The sequence below is a fragment of the Somniosus microcephalus genome, chromosome 2, assembly GCF_052327205.1.
Source record: "Somniosus microcephalus isolate GS21.2 chromosome 2, FLI_Smic_1.0, whole genome shotgun sequence".
Lineage (NCBI taxonomy): Eukaryota > Metazoa > Chordata > Chondrichthyes > Squaliformes > Somniosidae > Somniosus > Somniosus microcephalus.
Window position 1 is genome coordinate 379,719,738 of NC_140988.1, and position 20,303 is coordinate 379,740,040.

The window sequence follows — 20,303 nt, forward strand, 5'->3', positions numbered from 1 at the left end:
ACTTTTTGCCCTTACCTCCTTCAGCGTGCTAAAGTCCTCCTTGGAACGGCAGCACAGTTCAGGTATAGAGAGATAATGAAAGAAAATAGTTATTAGTGCAAGCAATGAAATGGATTTGCAACATTTCTAACGGGCGATTGCATTGCCAGTGTCCCGTTCCATTCAGTTGCAAACAGAGACAGTTGTGAGCAATGTTGTCCTTGGAGCAGAGAAGGCGAAGAGGAGATTTGATCGAGGTGTTTAAAATCATGAAGAGTTAGGACAGAGTGAATAAAGAGAAACTGTTTCCAGTGGCTGAAGGGTTGAGAACCAGAAGGCCCAGATTTAAAATGATTGGCAAAAGAACCAGAGGCGACATGAGGAAATGCTTTTTTACACAACGAGTGTTTAGGATTTGGAAAGCGTTGCCTGATAGGATGGTGGAGGCAGATTCAATAGTAACTTTCAAAAGGGACTTGGATAAATACTTGAAGGAGAAAAAACTGCAGGGATATGGGGAAAGAGCGGGGGAGTGGGACTAACTGGATTGCTTGTCGACAGAGCCAGCACAGACTGGATGGACCGAATGGCCTCCTTCTGTGCTGTCCCAGTCAAGGATTCTATGCAGTGAGTTCGCACAACGTGCAATGTTACAGATTGGCAGGATGGCTCCCCACGCTGGCCAATTTGACCCATCGGGTGTTTCAAGTTGGGATGCTAGCTGTGCTGTCAGAGGAACGGTGAGGAGCAGAGGACACTTTTCATTCCTGCCCTGGGAGTGTTTGATGGGACAGTGTAGAGTGAGCTTTACTCTGTATCTAACTCGTGCTGTACCTGCCCTGGGAGTGTTTGATGGGACAGTGTAGAGGGAGCTTTACTCTGTATCTAACCCATGCTGTACCTGCCCTGGGAGTGTTTGATGGGACAGTGTAGAGGGAGCTTTACTCTGTATCTAACCAGTGCTATACCTGTCCTGTGAGTGTTTGATGGGACAGTGTGGAGGGAGCTTTACTCTGTAACCCGTGCTGTACCTGCCCTGGGAGTGTTTGATGGGACAGTGTAGAGGGAGCTTTACTCTGTATCTAACCCGTGCTGTACCGGCCTTGGGAGTGTTTGATGGGACAGTGCAGCGGGAGATTTACCCTGTATTTAACCTGTGCTGTACCGGCCCTGGGAGTGTTTGATGGGACAGTGTAGAGGGAGCTTTACTCTGTATCTAACCTGTGCTGTATCTGCCCTGGGAGTGTTTGACGGGATAGTGTAGAGGGAGCTTTACTCTGTATCTAACCTGCGCTGTACCTGCCCTGGGTGTGTTTGATGGGACAGTGTAGAGGGAGTTTTACTCTGTATCTAACCCGTGCTGTACCTGCCCTGGAAATGTTTGATGGGACAGTGTAGAGGGAGCTTTACACTGTATCTAACCCGTGCTGTACCTGCCCTGGGAGTGTTTGATGGGACAGTGTAGAGGAGCTTTACTCTGTATCTAACCCTTGCTGTACTTGCCCTGGGAGTGTTTGATGGGACAGTGTAGAGGGAGCTTTACTCTGCATCTAACCCGTGCTGTACCTGCCCTGGGAGTGTTTGATGGGACAGTGTAGAGGGAGCTTTACTCTGTATCTAACCCGTGATGTACCTGCCCTGGGAGTGTTTGATGGGACAGTGTAGAGGGAGCTTTACTCTGTATCTAACCCGTGATGTACCTGCCCTGGGAGTGTTTGATGGGACAGTGTAGAGGGAGCTTTACCTGTATCTAACCCGTGCTGTACCTGCCCTGGGACTGTTTGATGGGGACAGTGTAGAGGGAGCTTTACTCTCTATCTAACCCGTGCTGTACCTGCCCTGGGATTGTTTGATGGGACAGTGTAGAGGGAGCTTTACTCTGTATCTAACCTGTGCTGTACCTGCCCTGGGAGTGTTTGATGGGACAGTGTAGAGGGAGCTTTACTCTGTATCTAACCCGTGCTGTACCTGCCCTTGATGTGTTTGATGGGACAGTGTAGAGGGAGCTTTACTCTGTATCTAACCAGCCGGGTTAGGTTGAGATTACCCCTGTAATGTCGGCTGTTCGGTCTTACCTCCAAGCCAGGAATACGATGGACTGATCGCTGTTTGAAGAAAGAGGGACAAAGGAACAATTAGTTGAGTGAAATATCGATATCCTCACACTATTCAAACACTTGCAGGTCAGTCTTTAACCCGCCCGTGTTGTGGCATCCGGCATCTCTCCAATCTAATAATGCGTTGTTAGTGTCAGTGATGTTACCCCTTACAATGCGCAGTGACTGGACACCTGCACTGACACTAGGATTGAGATCGGCGGGAATGAGAGTGGAAGAGGAAGCCTCGGATTAGTGCAAGCATGAGCGTTTAACACGTGCGGCTGACATTTTATTGACGCTGAGCCATTGTAAAGGAAACAATCTACGAGAAGAAATGGACCGGCAGCGGAACAGGTTAAGGATTGTTGACAACGGTAATTGCTATGTTACTGAAAGGATAAGACTCCCATTTATAGACAGTAAACTTTCGATTAACCGGCCCCTAAATAACCAGAAATGTCGGTTAACCGGCAAAATTCAGGAGTAGGTTCAGGTAACTTTTATTACTTGCCTTGCTCCATATGTTGCTGTGCAAGGGTTTGGCTGCAGCTGTTGCTAAGCTACAGAGACGCTTGCAACTTGTGGCCATTGTTTTGAACCAACTGGGTTTGTTGCTTTATACGGAGCTCTCAGCTCCGTATCTTTTACTATAGCGTTCGGTTATCCGGAATTTTTGATGAACCGGCACCACGTCGGTCCCGTCCGTGCCGGATAAAAGAAAGTTTCCTGTAGCGCCTTTCACAACCTCAGGACATCCCATGAAGTACTTTTTGAAGTGTGGTCACTGTTGTAATGTAGGAAACGCGGCAGCCAATTTGCGCACAGCAAGATCCCAGAAACAGCAATGTGATAATGACCGGATCATCTGTTTCTTTAGTGCTGTTGGTTGAGGGATAAATATTGGCCCAGGACACCAGGGAGAACTCCCCTGCTCTTCTTTGAAATAGTGCCATAGGGTCTTTCACCTCCACCTGAGAGAGCAGACGGGGCCTCGGTTTAACGTCTCATCATAAAGATGGCACCTCCGACAGTGCAGCACTCCCTCAGCACCGCACTGGGAGCGTCAACTTAAGAGTTTGTGCTCAAGTCTCCGGAGCGGGACTTGAACCCACAACCTTCCGACTAACGAACCGAAGATTCACTGACTCAGAGAGGAGTGTGCTACCCACGGAGTCAGAGACAGGTGGGGAAAAAGGAGAGAAAATCCCTCAAAAATTAAAAGAATGCTTGATATTCCTTGACAGAATGAGTGGCTGATCCGATATGGCCCGAGTCACACTCTACACCGCAGTGAATTTTACCCCGAGTGACTGTTCCGGACTCCTTCGCTGCACTGAGTCTGGAATGCGAGGACAGGGTTATAGACTGGGATGGAGAGTGGCTTTAGTCACGAGGCCGACAGTCCTGTGGATTTGCCTTTACTAGTGTACGAGGAAGCTGCTTTATTGGAAGCTTGGTGCAGACCCGGGCTCTGCTTTGCTAGCCCCGCCCCGGACCTGCATCGAATGTATAATAGTGCAATGTGATGGGTGAACTCGCAACAAGTCCCGTTCACCCATCACCCCTCTCTCTGGTCGCTGACCTACATTCGCTGGTAACGCATCAATTTTTTAATCAATAGATTTTTGGATATTAAGGGAATCAAGGGTATGGAGATCGGGCGGGAAAGTGAAGTTGAGGCAGAAGACCAGCCATGATCTTACTGAATGGCGGAGCAGGCTCGAGGGGCCAAATGGCCGACTCCTGCTCCTATTTCTTATGTTCTTATAATTTAAAATTCCCATCCTTGTTTTCAAATCCCTCCATGGCCCCCTTCCCCCTCCCTATCTCTGTAACCTCCTCCAGCCCCACAACCCTCCGAGATCTCGGCGCTCCTTCACTTCTGGCCTCTTGCGCATCCCCCGATTTCCATCGCTCCACCATTGGTGGCCGTGCCTTCAGCTGTCTGGGCCCGGAATTTCCTCCTTGAACCTCTCCACCTCTCTACCTCTCTTTCCTCCTTTAAGACGCTCCTTAAAACCTCCCTCTTTGACCAAGCTTTTGGTCACCTGTCCTAATATATATATTTTTTTATTTATTTATTTTTTTATTCATTTTTATGGGATGTGGGCATCGCTGGCAATGCCAGCATTTATTGCCCATCCCTAATTGCCCTTGAGAAGGTGGAGGTGAGCCACCTTCTTGAACCGCTGCAGTCCGTGTGGTGAAGCTGCTCCCACAGTGCTGTTAGGGAGGGAGTTCCAGGATTTTGACCCAGCGACGATGAAGGATCGGCCGATATACTTCTAAATCAGGATGGTGTGTGACTTGGAGGGGAACGTGGAGGTGGTGGTGTTCCCGTGCGCCTGCTGCCCTTGTCTTGGTCGCGGGTTTGGGAGGTGCTGCCGAAGAAGCCTTGGCGAGTTGCTGCAGTGTATCTTGTAGATGGTACACACTGCAGCCACGGTACGCCGGTGGTGGAGGGAGTGAATGTTTAAGGTGGTGGATGGGGTGCCAATCAAGCGAGCCCCGAATATATGGCTCGGTGTCAATTGTTGTCTGCTAATCGTTCCTGTGAAGCCCCTTGGGATGTTTTACTAGGTTACAGGTGCTGTATAAACACAAGTTGTTGTTGTACGTGCTGAGGTAAGAATGTTTGATTTATGTTTCACGTACCTTCTCCCTCGGAATCAGCTCATAGGCAGCCAGGAGCTCGCCCGTGTTCCTATTTCCTCTTCTCACCGGGTACCAGGCGAGCCTGGGGGAAGACTCCAGGGATGGTCTGCAGATACATCGGCCCATAAACTCATCAGCACCCTGAGGAGGGGGTGAAGGAAAAAAAAACACACACACATTCATCTCACTCCCAATCTGTCCGAAGAAAATAACTTTCACAAGGGAATTGAATTAATACTTTGAAAAGTAAAACATTTGCAGGGCTTTGGGGAACGAGTAGGGGGGAGTGGGACTAATTGGATAGCTCTTTCAAAGAGCCGGCACAGGCACGATGGGCCGAATGGCCTCCTTCTGTGTCGTTTGAGTCGAAGCCCCATCGCTGGAGTCAAGCTCCACAGACGCCAGTCACCCTCCTTTATTTTCAACACCTTACGCAAGTCACCGTTTTTCACGTGCGAGGCTGGACAGTTGAGTGTTGGGCGGCTATTCGACCACAGAAAGCATCACATATAAACTCAATCCAACACACACACATGCTCACTTCCTAGAGCACCTCGACAGCGATCGAGGGAACGTACCCTGATTGATTCCTCCATTCCTTTCTAGGAGTAGTGGTGCTGGATTATCCACCCAGGAGTCGTGGGGTCAAAGTCCCACCAGGGCAAAGTGGGAATTTGAAGTTATTAAATCTGGTGATGTGCGGACTGGCGCCAGTTGCTGGATTGGTGTTTAAAAACCCAACAGGTTCACTGATGTCCCACAGAGAAAGGTATGGTACTGCAGTGGTTATGTTACTAGATCAGTGATCCAGTGCACAAGTTGAAATCCCACCATGTTATAAAATTCTAAGAGGACTAGACAGACTAGATGCAGGAAGGATGTTCCCGATGGCGGGGGAGTCCAGAACCAGGGGTCACAGTCTAAGGATAAGGGGTAAGCCATTTAGGACAGAGATGAGGAGGAATTTCTTCACCCAGAGAGTGGTGAACCTGTGGAATTCTCTACCACAGAAGGCAGTAGAGGCCAATTCATTAAATATATTCAAGAAGGAGTTAGATATATTTCTTGAGGCTAAAGGGATCAAGGGATATGGGGAGAAAGCAGGGACAGGGTACTGAATTTGGATGATCAGCCATGATCTCATTAAATGGCGGAACAGGCTCGAGGGGCCGAATGGCCTACTCCTGCTCCTATCTTCTATGTTTCTATGTTAAGGTAATTGGCAAAAGAACCAGAGGGGAGATGAGGAGAGTTTCTTTCTACACAGCGAGTCGTTGTGATCTGGAATGCGCTGCCTGAAAGGGCGGTGGAAGCAGATTCAATGGGAACTTTCAAAAGGGAATTGGATAAATACTTGAAGGGGAGAAATTTACAGGGCTCTGGGGAAAGAGCGGGGGGAGTGGGACTAATTGGAGAGATCTTTCAGAAAGCCAGCACAGGCATGATGGGCCGAATGGCCTCTTTCTGTGCTGTAAGGTTCTATAATGGTTCTAAGTTTCTACAGTTTTAAAAGCATTTCTCACATCTCTTCCCTCCCTTCCCTCCACCCGCCCCCCACCCCCAACGTTTCTTTCTTGCGGATTAAGACCGAGGATCTGGAGACCCAAGAGAGGGAGTACACAACTGGCTGAATGGCCCCCTTCTGTGCTGTAACATTCGAAAGGAACCTGCTCTCTCGGTGTGACTCCAGTCCCACACTACAAGGTTTGACTCTTAATGCCCTCACTGCAACTAAATATGGGCAATATATGCGGTCTTGCCAGTGATGCCCACATCCCGAGAATGAATTTAAAATATCCCTATTGCCTTGACCCCCACCTCCAGTCCCAACGCCCTGACCCCACCAGAGATACGCTTCCTCAGTACAGCGCAGCAGTCGAAATTGAGAGTATCCTGGTGCCAGCAGCTCAGACTAGGCAATGTATCTAGACCATTAGACCATGGGAAGACCTCTTGCTATGTGGATTCATTACTGACCAGCAGTAGAGGGCCAGTATATTAACACTATGATAGAACTTCTCCGCTGCCTCTGTGTTGCCCCGCTAATGAGCATAAAACTGTGTGCCAAATGTCAACATCTCCTTAGCAGCAGCCTCGGATATGTATCAAACCGTTGATACTCTCCACTTATACTGCATTAATACTGAGAGACATTCCACTAATACTGTGACATACTCCTTTAAAACGTCATGAGAAAGCAGGTAGGTGATTGGTTGGTGAGTATTTCTCTCTTTCTCGCTTTTTTCCAAACTTAATTTTTGTGGTTTATAGTTTCTAGGGTCTCTGTTGTGTAGCGGGGAGTGCTAGTAAACAAGGGCCGTTGAGGATATCATTTAATTGTACTGTAATTAGTGGTATTGATTTGATTAAATTTAATTTGAATTAATTAAAGGGTAAGTCATGGCAGTACAGCTTGGCCCCGTGGCATGCTCCTCCTGCACTATGTGGGAAATCAGGGACACTTCCTTTGTCCTTGACGATCATGTGTGCGAGAAGTTTGTCCAGCTGCAGCTACTGGCAGACCGCATTGCGGCGCTGGAGCTGCGAATGGATACATACTGGAGCATTCACGATGCTGAGGACATCGTGGATAGCACGTTTAGGGAGTTGGTCACACCGCAGATAAAGGCTGCACAGGCAGGAAGGGAATGAGTGACCGCCAGGCAGAGTAGTAGGCGCAGGCAGTTAGTGCAGGAGTCCCCTGTGGCCAACCCCCTCTCAAACAGATATGTCGCTTTGGATATTGTTGGGGAGATGGCTTATCGGGGGAAGGCAGCAGTAGCCAACTTCCTGGCACCATGGGCGGTTCTGCTGCACAGGACGGGAGGAAAAAGAACGGGAGGGCTATAGTGATAGGGGATTCTATTGTAAGGGGAATAGATAGGCGTTTCTGCGGCCACAAACGAGACTCCAGGTTGGTATGTTGCCTCCCTGGTGCAAGGGTCAAGGAAGTCTCGGAGCGGCTGCAGGGCATTCTGGAGGGGGAGGGTGAACAGCCAGCTGTCGTGGTGCATATAGGTATCAACGATATAGGTAAAAAATGGGATGAGGTCCTAAAAGCTGAATATAGGGAGTTAGGAGGTAAATTTAAAAATAGGATCTCAAAGGTAGTAATCTCAGGGTTGCTACCAGTGCCACGTGCTAGTCAGAGTAGAATTAGAAGGATATTTCAGATGAATACTTAGCTAGAGGAATGGTGTAAGGGAGAGGAATTCAAATTCCTGGGACATTGGAACCGGTTCTGGGGGAGGTGGGACCAGTACAAATTGGACGGTTTGCACCTGGGCAGGACAGGGACCAATGTCCTAGGGGGAGTGTTTGCTAGTGCTGTTGGGGAGGGTTTAAACTAAAATGGCAGGGGGTTGGGAACCAGTGCAGGGAGACAGAGAAAAGGGAAGCAAGGATAGAAGCAAAAGACAGGAAGGAGAAAAGCAAAAGTGGAAGGCAGAGAAATCAAGTGTGTAAATCAAACAGGGCCACAGTAAATAATAATTCTAAAAGGAATAAGAGTATTAAAAAAACAAGCCTGAAGGCTTTGTGACTTAATGCGAGGAGCATTTGTAATAAGGTGGATGAATTATCTGTGCAAATAGATGTAAACGGATATGATATAATTGGGATTACGGAAACATGGCTCCAGGGTGACCAAGGCTGGGGTATTCAATATTTAGGAAGGACAGGCAAAAAGGAAAAGGAGGTGGAGTAGCATTGCTGGTTAAAGAGGAGATTAACACAATTGAAAGGAAGGATATTAGTTCTGATGATGTGGAATCTGTATGGGTAGAGCTGAGAAATAACATGGGGCAGAAAACAACAGTGGGAGTTGTATGCAGACCCCCAAAGAGTAATGGGGTTGGGGATGGCATTAAACAGGAAATTAGAGACACGTGCAATAAGGGCACAGCAGTTATCATGGATGACTTTAATCTACATATAGATTGGGCTAACCAAATTAGTAACAATACTGTGGAGGAGGAATTCCTAGAGTGTATACGGGATGGTTTCCTGGACCAATATGTCGAGGAATCAACTAGAGATCAGGCCATCTTAGACTGGGTATTATGTAATGAGAAAGGATTGATTAGCAATCTTGTTGTGCGAGGCCCCTTGGGGAGGAGCGATCATAATATGATAGAATTCTTCATTAAGATGGAGCATGAAGTAGTTGACTCAGAGACTAGAGTCCTGAATTTAAATAAAGGAAACTACGATGGTATGAGACGCGAGTTGGCTAGGATGGATTGGGGAATGTTACTTGAAGGGTTGGCGGTGGATAGGCAATGGCAAACATTTAAAGATCGCATGGATGAACTACAGAATTTGTTCATCCCTGTCTGGCATAAAAATAAAACAGAAAAGGTGGCACAACCGTGGCTAACAAGGGAAATTAGGGTTAGCATAAGATCCAAGGAGAGGACATATAAATTGGCCAGAAAAAACAGCAAACCTGAGGATTGGGAGCAGTTTACGAATCAGCAAAAGAGGACAAAAGGATTAATTAAGAGGGGGGAAATAGAGTATGAGAGTAAGCTTGCAGGGAACATAAAAACTGACTGTAAAAGCTTCTATAGATATGTGAAGAGAAAAAGATTGGTGAAGTCAAGCATAGGTCCCTTGCAGTCAGAATCAGGGGAATTTATAATGGGGAACAAAGAAATGGCAGACCAATTAAATACATACTTTGGTTCTGTCTTCACAAAGGAGGACACAAATAACCTCCCAGAGATGTCGGGGATTACAGGGTCTAATGAGAGGGAGGAACTGAATGTAATCAGTATTTGTAGGGAAATGGTGTTAGGGAAATTGACGGGATTGAAGGCCGATAAATCCCCAGGGCCTGATAATCTACATCCTTAAGGAAGTGGCCCTAGAAATAGTAGATGCATTGCTGGTCATCTTCCAAAATTCTATAGACTCTGGCACAGTTCCCATGGATTGGAGGGTAGCTAATGTAACCCCACTATTTAAAAAAGGTGGTCGAGAGAAAACAGGGAATTATAGATCGGTAAGCCTGACATCGGTAGTGGGGAAAATGTGAGAGTCCATTATAAAAGATGTAATAGCAGAGCACTTGGAAAACAGTGACAGGATTGGACAAAGTCAACATGGATTTACAAAAGGTAAATCGTGCTTGACTAATCTACTGGAATTTTTTGAGGATGTAACTGGTAGGATAGATAAGGGAGAACCAGTGGATGTGATGTATTTGGACTTTCAGAAGGCTTTCGATAAGGTCCCGCATAAGAGATTAGCGTGCAAAGTTAAAGCACATGGGATTGGGGGTAAGGTGCTGACTTGGATAGAGAACTGGTTGGCAGACAGGAAGCAAAGAGTTGGAATAAACAGGTCTTTTTCCGAGTGGCAGGTAGTGACAAGTGGGGTAACGCAGGGATCGGTGCTAGGACCCCAGCTATTCACAATATATATTAATGATCTAGACGAGAGAACTGGATGTAATATCTCCAAGTTTGCAGACGACACAAAGCTGGGTGGGCGTGTGTGCTGTGAGGAGGATGCAGAGAAACTCCAGTATGATTTGGACTGGTTGGGTGATTGGGCAGATGCATGACAGATGCAGTATAATGTGGATAAATGCGAGGTTATCCACTTTGGTGGAAAAAACAGGAAGGCAGATTATTACCTGAACGGCAATAGGTTGGGAAAAGGGGAAGTGCAACGAGATCTGGGTGTCCTTGTGCACCAGTCGCTGAAGGTAAGCATGCAGGTGCAGCAGGCGGTTAAGAAGGCAAATGGTATGTTGGCCTTCATAGCGAGAGGATTCAAGTACAGGAGCAAGGATGTCTTGCTGCAGTTGTACAGGGCTTTGGTGAGACCACACGTTGAGTATTGTGTGCAGTTTTGGTCGCCTTATCTGAGGAAGGATGTTCTTGCCATGGAGGGAGTGCAGCGAAGATTCACCAGACTGATACCTGGGATGGCAGGAATGACATATGAGGAGAGATTGGGTCGATTGGGCTTATATTCGCAGGAGTTTAGAAGAATGAGAGGGGATCTCCGAGGGCAGCACGGTGGCATAGTGGTTAGCACTGTTGCCTTACAGCGCCAGGGACCCGGGTTCGAATCCGGCCTCGGGCGACTGTCTGTGTGGACACACGAATCTCCATCAAAGACGGACACCTCAGCACTTCACTCTACCGCAAGCCCACGGACAACCTCACGATGCTTCACTTCTCCAGCTTCCACCCTAACCACGTTAAAGAAGCCATCCCCTATGGACAAGCCCTGCGAATACACAGGATCTGCTCAGACGAGGAGGAACGCGATGGACACCTACAGACACTGAAAGACGCCCTTGTAAGAACGGGATATGGCGCTCGACTCGTCGATCGACAGTTCCGACGGGCCACAGCGAAAAATCGCATAGACCTCCTCAGAAGACAAACACGGGACACAACCAACAGAGTACCCTTCATCGTCCAGTACTTCCCCGGAGCGGAGAAACTACGCCATGTTCTTCGCAGCCTTCAACATGTCATCGATGACGACGAACACCTCGCTAAGGCCATCCCCACGCCTCCACTACTCGCTTTCAAACAGCCGCCTAACCTCAAACAGACCATCGTTCGCAGCAAATTACCCAGCTTTCAGGAGAACAGCGACCACGACACCACACAACCCTGCCACAGCAACCTCTGCAAGACATGCCAGATCATCAACACAGATACCATCATCACACGTGAGGACACCACCCACCAGGTACATGGTACATACTCATGTGACTCGGCCAACGTTGTCTACCTCATACGTTGCAGGAAAGGATGCCCCGGAGCATGGTACATCGGCGAGACCATGCAGACACTGCGACAACGGATGAACGGACACCGCGCAACAATCACCAGGCAGGAGTGTTCCCTCCCAGTCGGGGAACACTTCAGCAGTCAAGGACATTCAGCCTCCGATCTTCGGGTAAGCATTCTCCAAGGTGGCCTTCGAGACACACGACAACGCAAAATCGTCGAGCAGAAACTGATAGCCAAGTTCCGCACTCATGAGGACGGCCTCAACCGAGATCTTGGGTTCATGTCACGCTACATGTAACCCCACCTGATGCAGGGTCATCCAGACTCGAGTCGACATTGGCTTGTTCTCTCTACACAGATGCGGCCGGACCTGCTGTGATTTCCAGCCAAAAAAAATGTTTTTTGTCTGTTTTTTTGTTTTTCATACAGACCCCAGCATCTGCAATATTTGACCCCTTGTGACCCCACCTCATTGTTCTTTGATGTAATGTTTCCCTGACTGACCTGTTTGGACACCATTCACACCTTTGACTGCTGTGATTATCTCTCTGCCGAGGTGCGATAAATGGCAGTTGGAAAGGTTACCTGTAAACATCTGACATGATTCTCTGACTATATAAGCTGTGTCTTTATGCATTTCTCCACTTCACCTGAAGAAGGAGCAGCGCTCCGAAAGCTTGTGATTTCAAATAAAGCTGTTGGACTATAACCTGGTGTTGTGTGACTTCTTACATTTGTCTGTGTGGAGTTTGCACATTCTCCCCGTGTTTGCGTGGGTTTCCTCCGGGTGCTCCGGTTTCCTCCCACAGTCCAAAGATGTGCGGGTTAGGTTGATTGGCTATGATAAAATTGACCCTTAGTGTTAGGGGGGTTAAATGGGGATATGTGTTGGTGTAGGGGTTACGGGGATTGGGTGGGATATGTGTCGGTGCAGGCTCGATGGGCCGAAATGGCCTCTATCTGCACTGTGGGGTTTCTGTGATTTCTGTGATTCATTGAAACTTATAAAATTCTAACAGGACTAGACAGACTAGATGCAGGAAGGATGTTCCCGATGGCGGGGGAGTCCAAAACCAGGGGTCACAATCTAAAGATAAGGGGTAGGCCATTTAGGACAGAGATGAGGAGGAATTTCTTCACCCAGAGAGTGTTGAACCTGTGGAATTCTCTACCACAAAAGGCAGTTGAGGCCAATTCATTAAATATATTCAAGAAGGAGTTAGATATATTTCTTAAGGCTAAAGGGATCAAGGGGTATGGGGAGAAAGCAGGGACAGGGTACTGAATTTGGATGATCAGCTATGATCTCATTAAATGGCGGAACAGGCTCGAGGGGCCGAATGGCCTACTCCTGCTCCTATCTTCTATGTTTCTATGCAATACTGTAACATACTCCTCTGATGGTGTGACGTACTCCACTATGTCAGCCATGGCTCAGTGGGTAGCACCCTCGCTTCTGGGTCAGAATGTTGGGGGTTGATGTCCCACTCCAGAGACCCGAGTGCACAAATCTAGGCTGACACTCCCAGTGCAGTGCTGAGGGTGTGCTGCACTGTATGAGGTGCTATCTTTCGAATGAGATGTTAAACCGAGGCCCTGCCTGCCATCATTTGTGTAAAAGATCCCACAGCCACTCTTTCGAAAAAGAGCAGGGGCAGTTTCCCCTGGTGTCCTGGGGCCAATACTTATCCCTCAATCAACATCACAAAAACAGATTATCTGGTCATTATCACATTGCTGCTTGTGGGAGCTTGCTGTGCATAAATTGGCTGCCGCATTTCCTACATTACAACAGTGACTGCCCTTCAAAAAGTACTTCATCTCTATATGTAATAAAGAGTCTGTCTTCCTGTGTGTATGCGTGCGGTAAACTCAAAAGTTATAGAGCGTACCTACACATATATTATATCAAAAGAAAGCTTATGATTAGGGGAGTGTCATAGGCATGTTTATTTTTTGGTCAGACAAAAATTGTTCAGACAGCTTACAAAAAACGGACAAAATCCGCTCATTTCAGCTCATTAGCGTTGAGTGACGTGATGGTTGACCAATCCTGTGGGGGAACCGCGGTATGATGCGTCACAGGGGGCGTTTCATGGCGTGTGTGGTCGGGGTCTAAGCCTGCGGCCTGCCGTGAGTGCGGGACCGGGAAAAGAGAGGGAAGGAGAGAGCGAGAGAGGGAAGGAGAGAGAGAGCGAGGGAAGGAGAGAGAGAGAGAAAAAGAGAGAGAGAGAGAGAGGGGGAAGGAGAGAGAGAGAGGGGGGAAGGAGAGAGAGAGAGAGGGAAGGAGAGAGAGAGAGAGGGAAGGAGAGAGAGAGAGAGGGAGAGGGAAGGAGAGAGTGAGGGAAGGAGATAGAGAAGAGAGGAAGACACCCCGGGGAAGGGGTTGGACTCAGAGTCCGGCCGCGGTGACCTGGAGCCCCCGTGCAGCCTAGCACCTCAGGCCCGGCCCGACTCACCTCAGCTCCCGCTCCGGCCCGCCGCCGCCGCTCCCCCGCTCGCTGCCTCTCGGGCTCTCGGGCCGCGCGGTTCTCTCTGTCTCTGTATCTCTTTCCCGTCTCTCTCTCCTTCCCCCTCTCTCTCTCTCTCCTTCCCCCCCTCTCTCTCTCTCTTTCCCCCCCTCTCTCTCTCTCTCCTTCCCCCTCTCTCTCTCTCTCCTTCCCCCCCCCTCTCTCTCTTTCCCCCCCTCTCTCTCTCTCTCCTTCCCCCTCTCTCTCCTTCCCGCTCTCTCTCTTTCCCTCTCTCTCTCCTCTCTCTCTCACTCCCTCCCCTTCCCTCTCTCCTCTCTCTCTCTCTCTTCCTTCCTCTCTCTCTCTCTCTCCTTCCCCCCTCTCTCTCTCTCTCTCCTTCCCCCCCTCTCTCTCTCTCTCCTTCCCCCTCTCTCTCTCTTCAGGCCCGGCCCAACTCACCTCAGCTCAGCTCCCGCTCCGGCCCGCCGCCGCCGCTCCCCCCGCTTGCTGTCTCTCGGGCTCTCGGGCCGCGCGGTTCTCCCTGTCTCTGTCTCTGTATCTCTTTCCCGTCTCTCTCTCCTTCCCTCTCTCTCTCTCTCTCTCCTTCCCCCCTCTCTCAATTCAATTCAATTCAATTCAACTCGCTTTATTGGCATGACAAGTTACATCTTATGTTGCCAAAGCATCGAAAAACATTCATGTTTGTTCACAAAAATACAGATCTATCCATACAGTGTATAAACAGATATATCCCTGAGTGTATAAATATATACTTTCATATAATTTATATATACTCTTTTCTTAAATTTGCTGGTTGTCCCTCTGTTTATGGCAAGCTGTAACATAGTGTGCCGCTAGTGTTATGCAATTTCTCTCTTCCCCTAGTAGGTATGGGAGTTTTTGGTCGTCATTCAAATTTCTGAATTCCAGGCATATTTTTGTGAATTTTGGGTAGAAATTCTCCCTTATGTCCTGATATTTTCTACAAGCTGTGAGGAAGTGCATCTCTGTCTCCACCACTCCCTGACTGCAGTGTGAGCATATCCTGTCCTCTCTTGGTAGCTGGGTCTGTCTGTGTCTACCTTTTTCGATCGCCAGGTTATGTTCACTAAGTCTGTACATTGTCAAAGTTTTTCTCAGTTTGCTATCCTTTACCATGGTCAGGTAATCAGCCATGTTGTATTGTCTGTTTAGGGCCAAGTAGCAATTGAGTTTGCTTTGGGTTTTTGTTGTTTCTGCCCAATATGACAGATATTTTTCCTTTTGCTTAGCGACGATTGTGTTGGGTCGAATTCTTTGTGTTACGCCGTCACTGTCCTGGGGCTGGTTATTGTTAGTAGTGTTAGTAGTTACTTCACTGAGTCCCAGGACTAGTTGACTGAGGGTATTCTTCTTTATGGCCCTCTCTTGGCATTTCAGGGCTTCGTAGTGATAGCATTGGGGGTTGCTCATTTCTAGGTGTTTCCAAAATTTGGTGGCTCTTTTTTGGATAGTGATTATTAATGGATATTGGCCTAGTTCTGCCCTGCATGCATTGTTTACGGTTTTCCTTTGAGTCCGGAGTATACTTTTACAGAATTCTGCATGTAGGATCTCAATTGGGTGTTTGTCCCATTTTGCAAATTCTTGTTGTGTTAGCGGTCCCCACACCTCACTGCCATAGAGTGCAATTGGTTCAATTACTGATTTGAAAATTTTGAGCCAAATGCTAATTGGGATTTCTATTTGGATTGATTTTTTAATGGCATAGAAAGCCCTTCTTGCTTTCTCTTTCAGTTCATTCACAGCCAGTTTGAAATTTCCCGTAGAGCTGATTTTTAAGCCCAAGTATGTGTAGTTAGTGGTTTGTTCAATTTTGGTTGTTCCTAGTGTGAAATTTATTTTGGGTCCCTGATGTCTGGATCTTTGCTGGAACACAAGGCCTTTGGTTTTTTGGGGATTTATTGTCATGGCCCAAGTCTGGCAGTATGACTCCAGCAGATCCAGGTTCTGCTGTAGACCCTCCTTAGTTGGTGACAGCAGAACCAGGTCATCTGCATAGAGGAGGAATTTAACCTTGGATTCATATAGGGTGAGGCCGGGTGCTGTAGATTGTTCAAGTAGTTTTGCCAATTCATTTATGTAAATATTAAAGAGTGTCGGTGAGATTGGCGAGCCCTGCATCACCCCCCACCTCTGTGGGAAGTATTTTGTTTGTTTGTCTCCAATTTTAACAGCCCTCTCTCTCTCTCTCTCTCTCCTTCCCCCCCCTCTCTCTCTCTCTCTCTCCGCCCCCTCTCTCTCTCTCTCTCCTTCCTCCCGTCTCTCTCTCTCTCTCCTTCCCCCCTCTCTCTCTCTCTCTCTCCTTCCCCCCCTCTCTCTCTCTCCTTCCCCCTTCTCTCTCTCCTCCCCCCATCTCTCTCTCTCTCTCTCTCTCTCCTTCCCCCTCTCTCTCCTCCCCCTCTCTCTCTCCTTCCCCCTCTCTCTCTCTCTCTCCTTCCCCTTCTCTCTCTCTCTCTCTCCTTCCCCCTCTCTCTCTCCTCCCCCTCTCTCTCTCTCTCTCCTTCCCCCCTCTCTCTCTCCTTCCCCCCTCTCTCTCTCTCTCTCCTTCCCCCCTCTCTCTCTCTCTCTCTCTCTCCTTCCCCCCTCTCTCTCTCTCCTTCCCCCTCTCTCTCTATCCTTCCCCCTCTCTCTCTCTCTCCTTCCCCCCCTTTCTCTCTCTCTCTCCTTCCCCCTCTCTCTCTCTCTCTCCTTCCCCCTCTCTCTCTCTCTCCTTCCCCCCTCTCCCTCTCTCTCTCTCCTTCCCCCCTTCTCTCTCTCCTCCCCCCATCTCTCACTCTCTCTCCTTCCCCCCATCTCTCTCTCCTTCCCCCCTCTCCCTCTCTCTCTCTCCTTCCCCCCTTCTCTCTCTCCTCCCCCATCTCTCTCTCTCTCTCTCTTCCCCCATCTCTCTCTCCTCCCCCCTCTCTCTCTCTCTCTCCTCCCCCCCCCTCTCTCCTCCCCCCATCTCTCTCTCTCTCTTCCCCCCATCTCTCTCTCCTCCCCCCTCTCTCTCTCTCTCCTCCCCCCCTCTCTCTCTCTCTCCTTCCCCCCTTCTCTCTCTCCTCCCCATCTCTCTCTCTCTCTCTCTTCCCCCCATCTCTCTCTCCTCCCCCATCTCTCTCTCTCTCTTCCCCCCTCTCTCTTTCCTTCCCCCCTCTCTCTCTCTCTCCTTCCCCCCTCTCTCTCTCTCTCCTTCCCCCCTCTCTCTCTCCTTCCCCCCTCTCTCTCTCCTTCCCCCCTCTCTCTCTCCTTCCCCCCCTCTCTCTCTCTCTCTCCTCCCCCCTCTCTCTCTCTCCTCCCCCCCTCTCTCTCTCTCCTTCCCCCTCTCTCAATTTTTACAATTTACAATTTAAATCGCTTTATTGGCATGATAAGTTACATCTTATGTTGCCAAAGCATCAAAATACATTTATGGTTTAGCACATAAACGCAGTTCTATTCATACAGTGTATAAACAGGTATATCCCTGAGTGTATAAATATACATTCGCATTGTTTATATATATTTTTTTCTTAGTTTACTGGTTGTCCCTCTGTTCATGGCAAGCTGTAACATAGTGCGCCGCCAGTGTTATACAGCTTCTCTCCTCTCCCAGTAGGAATGGGAGTTTTTGGTTGTCATTCAGATTTCTGAAATCAGGGCATATTTGTGAGAATTTTTGGTAGAAATTCTCCCTGATGCCCTGATATTTTCCACAAGCTGTGAGGAAGTGCATCTCTGTCTCCACCACTCCCTGACTGCAGTGAGAGCATATCCTGTCCTCTCTTGGCAGCCTGGTCTGCCTGTGTCTGCCTTTTTCGATCGCTAGGCTATGTTCGCTAAGTCTGTACCTTGTCAAGGTTCTTCTCAGTTTGTTATCCTTTACCATGGTCAGGTAATCAGCTATGTTGTATTGTCTGTTTAGGGCCAAGTAGCAATTGAGTTTGCTTTGGGTTTTTGTTGTTTCTGCCCAATATGTCAGATATTTTTCCTTTTGCTTAGCGACGATTGTGTTGGGTCGAATTCTTTGTGTTACCCTGTCACTGTCCTGGGGCTGGTTATTGTTAGTATTGTTAGTAGTTACTTCACTGAGTCCCAGGACTAGTTGACTGAGGGTATTCTTCTTTATGGTCAGCTCTTGGCATTTCAGGGCGTCGTAGTGATAGCATTGGGGATTGCTCATTTGTAGGTGATTCCAAAATTTGGTGGCTCTTTTTTGGATAGTGATTATTAATGGATATTGGCCTAGTTCCGCCCTGCATGCATTGTTTACTGTTTTCCTTTGAGTCCGGAGGATACTTTTACAGAATTCTGCATGTAGGATCTCAATTGGGTGTTTGTCCCATTTTGCAAATTCTTGTTGAGTTAGCGGTCCCCATACCTCACTGCCATAGAGTGCAATTGGTTCAATTACTGATTTGAAAATTTTGAGCCAAATGCTAATTGGGATTTCTATTTGGATTGATTTTTTGATGGCATAGAAAGCCCTTCTTGCTTTCTCTTTCAGTTCATTCACAGCCAGTTTGAAGTTTCCCGTAGAACTGATTTTTAAGCCCAAGTATGTGTAGTTAGTGGTTTGTTCAATTTTGGTTGTTCCTACTGTGAAATTTATTTTGGGTCCCTGATGTTTGGATCTTTGCTGGAACACAAGGACTTTGGTTTTTTGGGGATTTATTGTCAGGGCCCAAGTCTGGCAGTACGACTCCAGCAGGTCCAGGTTTTGCTGTAGCCCCTCTTTAGTAGGTGACAGCAGAACCAGGTCGTCTGCATAGAGGAGGAATTTAACCTTGGATTCATATAGGGTGAGGCCGGGTGCTGTAGATTGTTCAAGTAGTTTTGCCAATCCATTTATGTAAATATTAAAGAGTGTCGGTGAGATTGGCGAGCCCTGCGTCACCCCCCGCCCCTGTGGGAAGTATTTTGTTTGTTTGTCTCCAATTTTAACTGCACATTTGTTGTTTGTATACATTGATTTAATTACATCATATGTTTTCCCTCCTACCCCACTTTCGATAAGTTTCAGGAATAAACCGTCATGCCAGATGGAGTCGAAAGCCTTCTGGAAATCTACAAAGCATGCGTAGATTTTGCTTTTGTTATTGTGAACGTGTTTGTCAATTAGGGTCTGTAGGGTGAAGATATGATCGGATGTTCTATAGTTTGGCAGGAATCCAATTTGGCTTTTACTCAAGACATTGTGCTCCTCAAGGAAGTTTATAAGTCTTTTGTTTATGATGCTACAGAATACCTTCCCCAGGTTACTGTTTACACAGATGCCTCGATAGTTGTTTGGGTCGATTTTGTCCCCACTTTTGTATATGGGCGTTATGAGTCCTTTGTTCCAGATATCAGGGAAATAACCTCTCTCTCTCTCTCCTTCCCCCTCTCTCTCTCCTCCCCCTCTCTCTCTCTCTCCCCTTCCCCCCTCCCCGTCCCTCTCTCCTTCCCTCTCTCTCTCTCTCTCCTTCCCCCTCTCTCTCTCCTCCCCCCCTCTCTCTCGCTCCTTCCCCCTCTCTCTCTCTCTCTCCTTCCCCCCGCTCTCTCTCTCTCCTCTCTCTCTCCCTCCCCTTCCCTCTCTCCTTCCCCCTCTCTCTCTCTCTCTCTCCTTCCCCTCTCTCTCTCTCTCTCTCCTTCCCCCCTCTCTCTCTCTCCTTCCCCCTCTCTCTCTCTCTCTCCTTCCCCCCTCTCTCTCTCTCTCCTTCCCCCTCTCTCTCTCTCTCCTTCCCCCTCTCTCTCTCTCTCTCTCCTTCCCCTCTCTCTCTCTCTCTCTCTCCTTCCCCCCTCTCTCTCTCTCTCTCCTTCCCCCTCTCTCTCTCCTTCCCCCTCCCTCTCTCTCTCTCCTCCCCCCCTCTCTCTCTCTCTCTCTCCTTCCCCCCTCTCTCTCTCTCTCTCTCCTTCCCCCTCTCTCTCTCTCCTTCCCCCCCTCTCTCTCTCCTTCCCCCCTCTCTCTCTCCTTCCCCCCTCTCTCTCTCCTTCCCCCCTCTCTCTCTCCTTCCCCCCTCTCTCTCTCTCTCTCCTCCCCCCCTCTCTCTCTCTCTCTCCTTCCCCCCTCTCTCTCATTAATGTCAATGATAACATTGCAAAATTATAATTCTGCTTGCGACCTCCAAATTCACATAGAAGGAAAACTGTAAAAACTTGAATTTTTGGCTACTGGCGATCCCCATTAACAAAAAACGAAGTTAAAGAACCACCTCCTGGGTGCTTAGCAAGAGTTCTTCAATCCCAACAGTTTTATAAACAGTTTTATAAACATGGCAGAGGGTTCTTCAGTTCCCTCAGCAACGCCGGGTACTCCAGGCTAGTTGGCTGTAAAGCGCTTTGGGACGTCCGGTGGTCGTGAAAGGCGCTATAGAAAG

At 48.3% G+C, this 20,303-nt stretch overlaps 1 protein-coding gene across 6 annotated transcripts in view; it reads right to left on the minus strand.

Annotated features, from left to right (window-relative positions):
* dysf (dysferlin, limb girdle muscular dystrophy 2B (autosomal recessive)) overlaps positions 1–20,303 on the minus strand; it is a 456,546-nt gene that overhangs the window by 97,289 nt on the left and 338,954 nt on the right. For all 6 annotated transcript variants that reach the window (XM_085975973.1, XM_085975981.1, XM_085976004.1 and 3 more), the window contains 3 exons: positions 4,734–4,874; positions 2,055–2,084; positions 16–39 (listed from right to left, as the gene is read on the minus strand). In XM_085975973.1, coding sequence (XP_085832099.1) covers positions 16–39; positions 2,055–2,084; positions 4,734–4,874 — 195 coding nt within the window. The remainder of the gene's footprint in view (positions 1–15; positions 40–2,054; positions 2,085–4,733; positions 4,875–20,303) is intronic.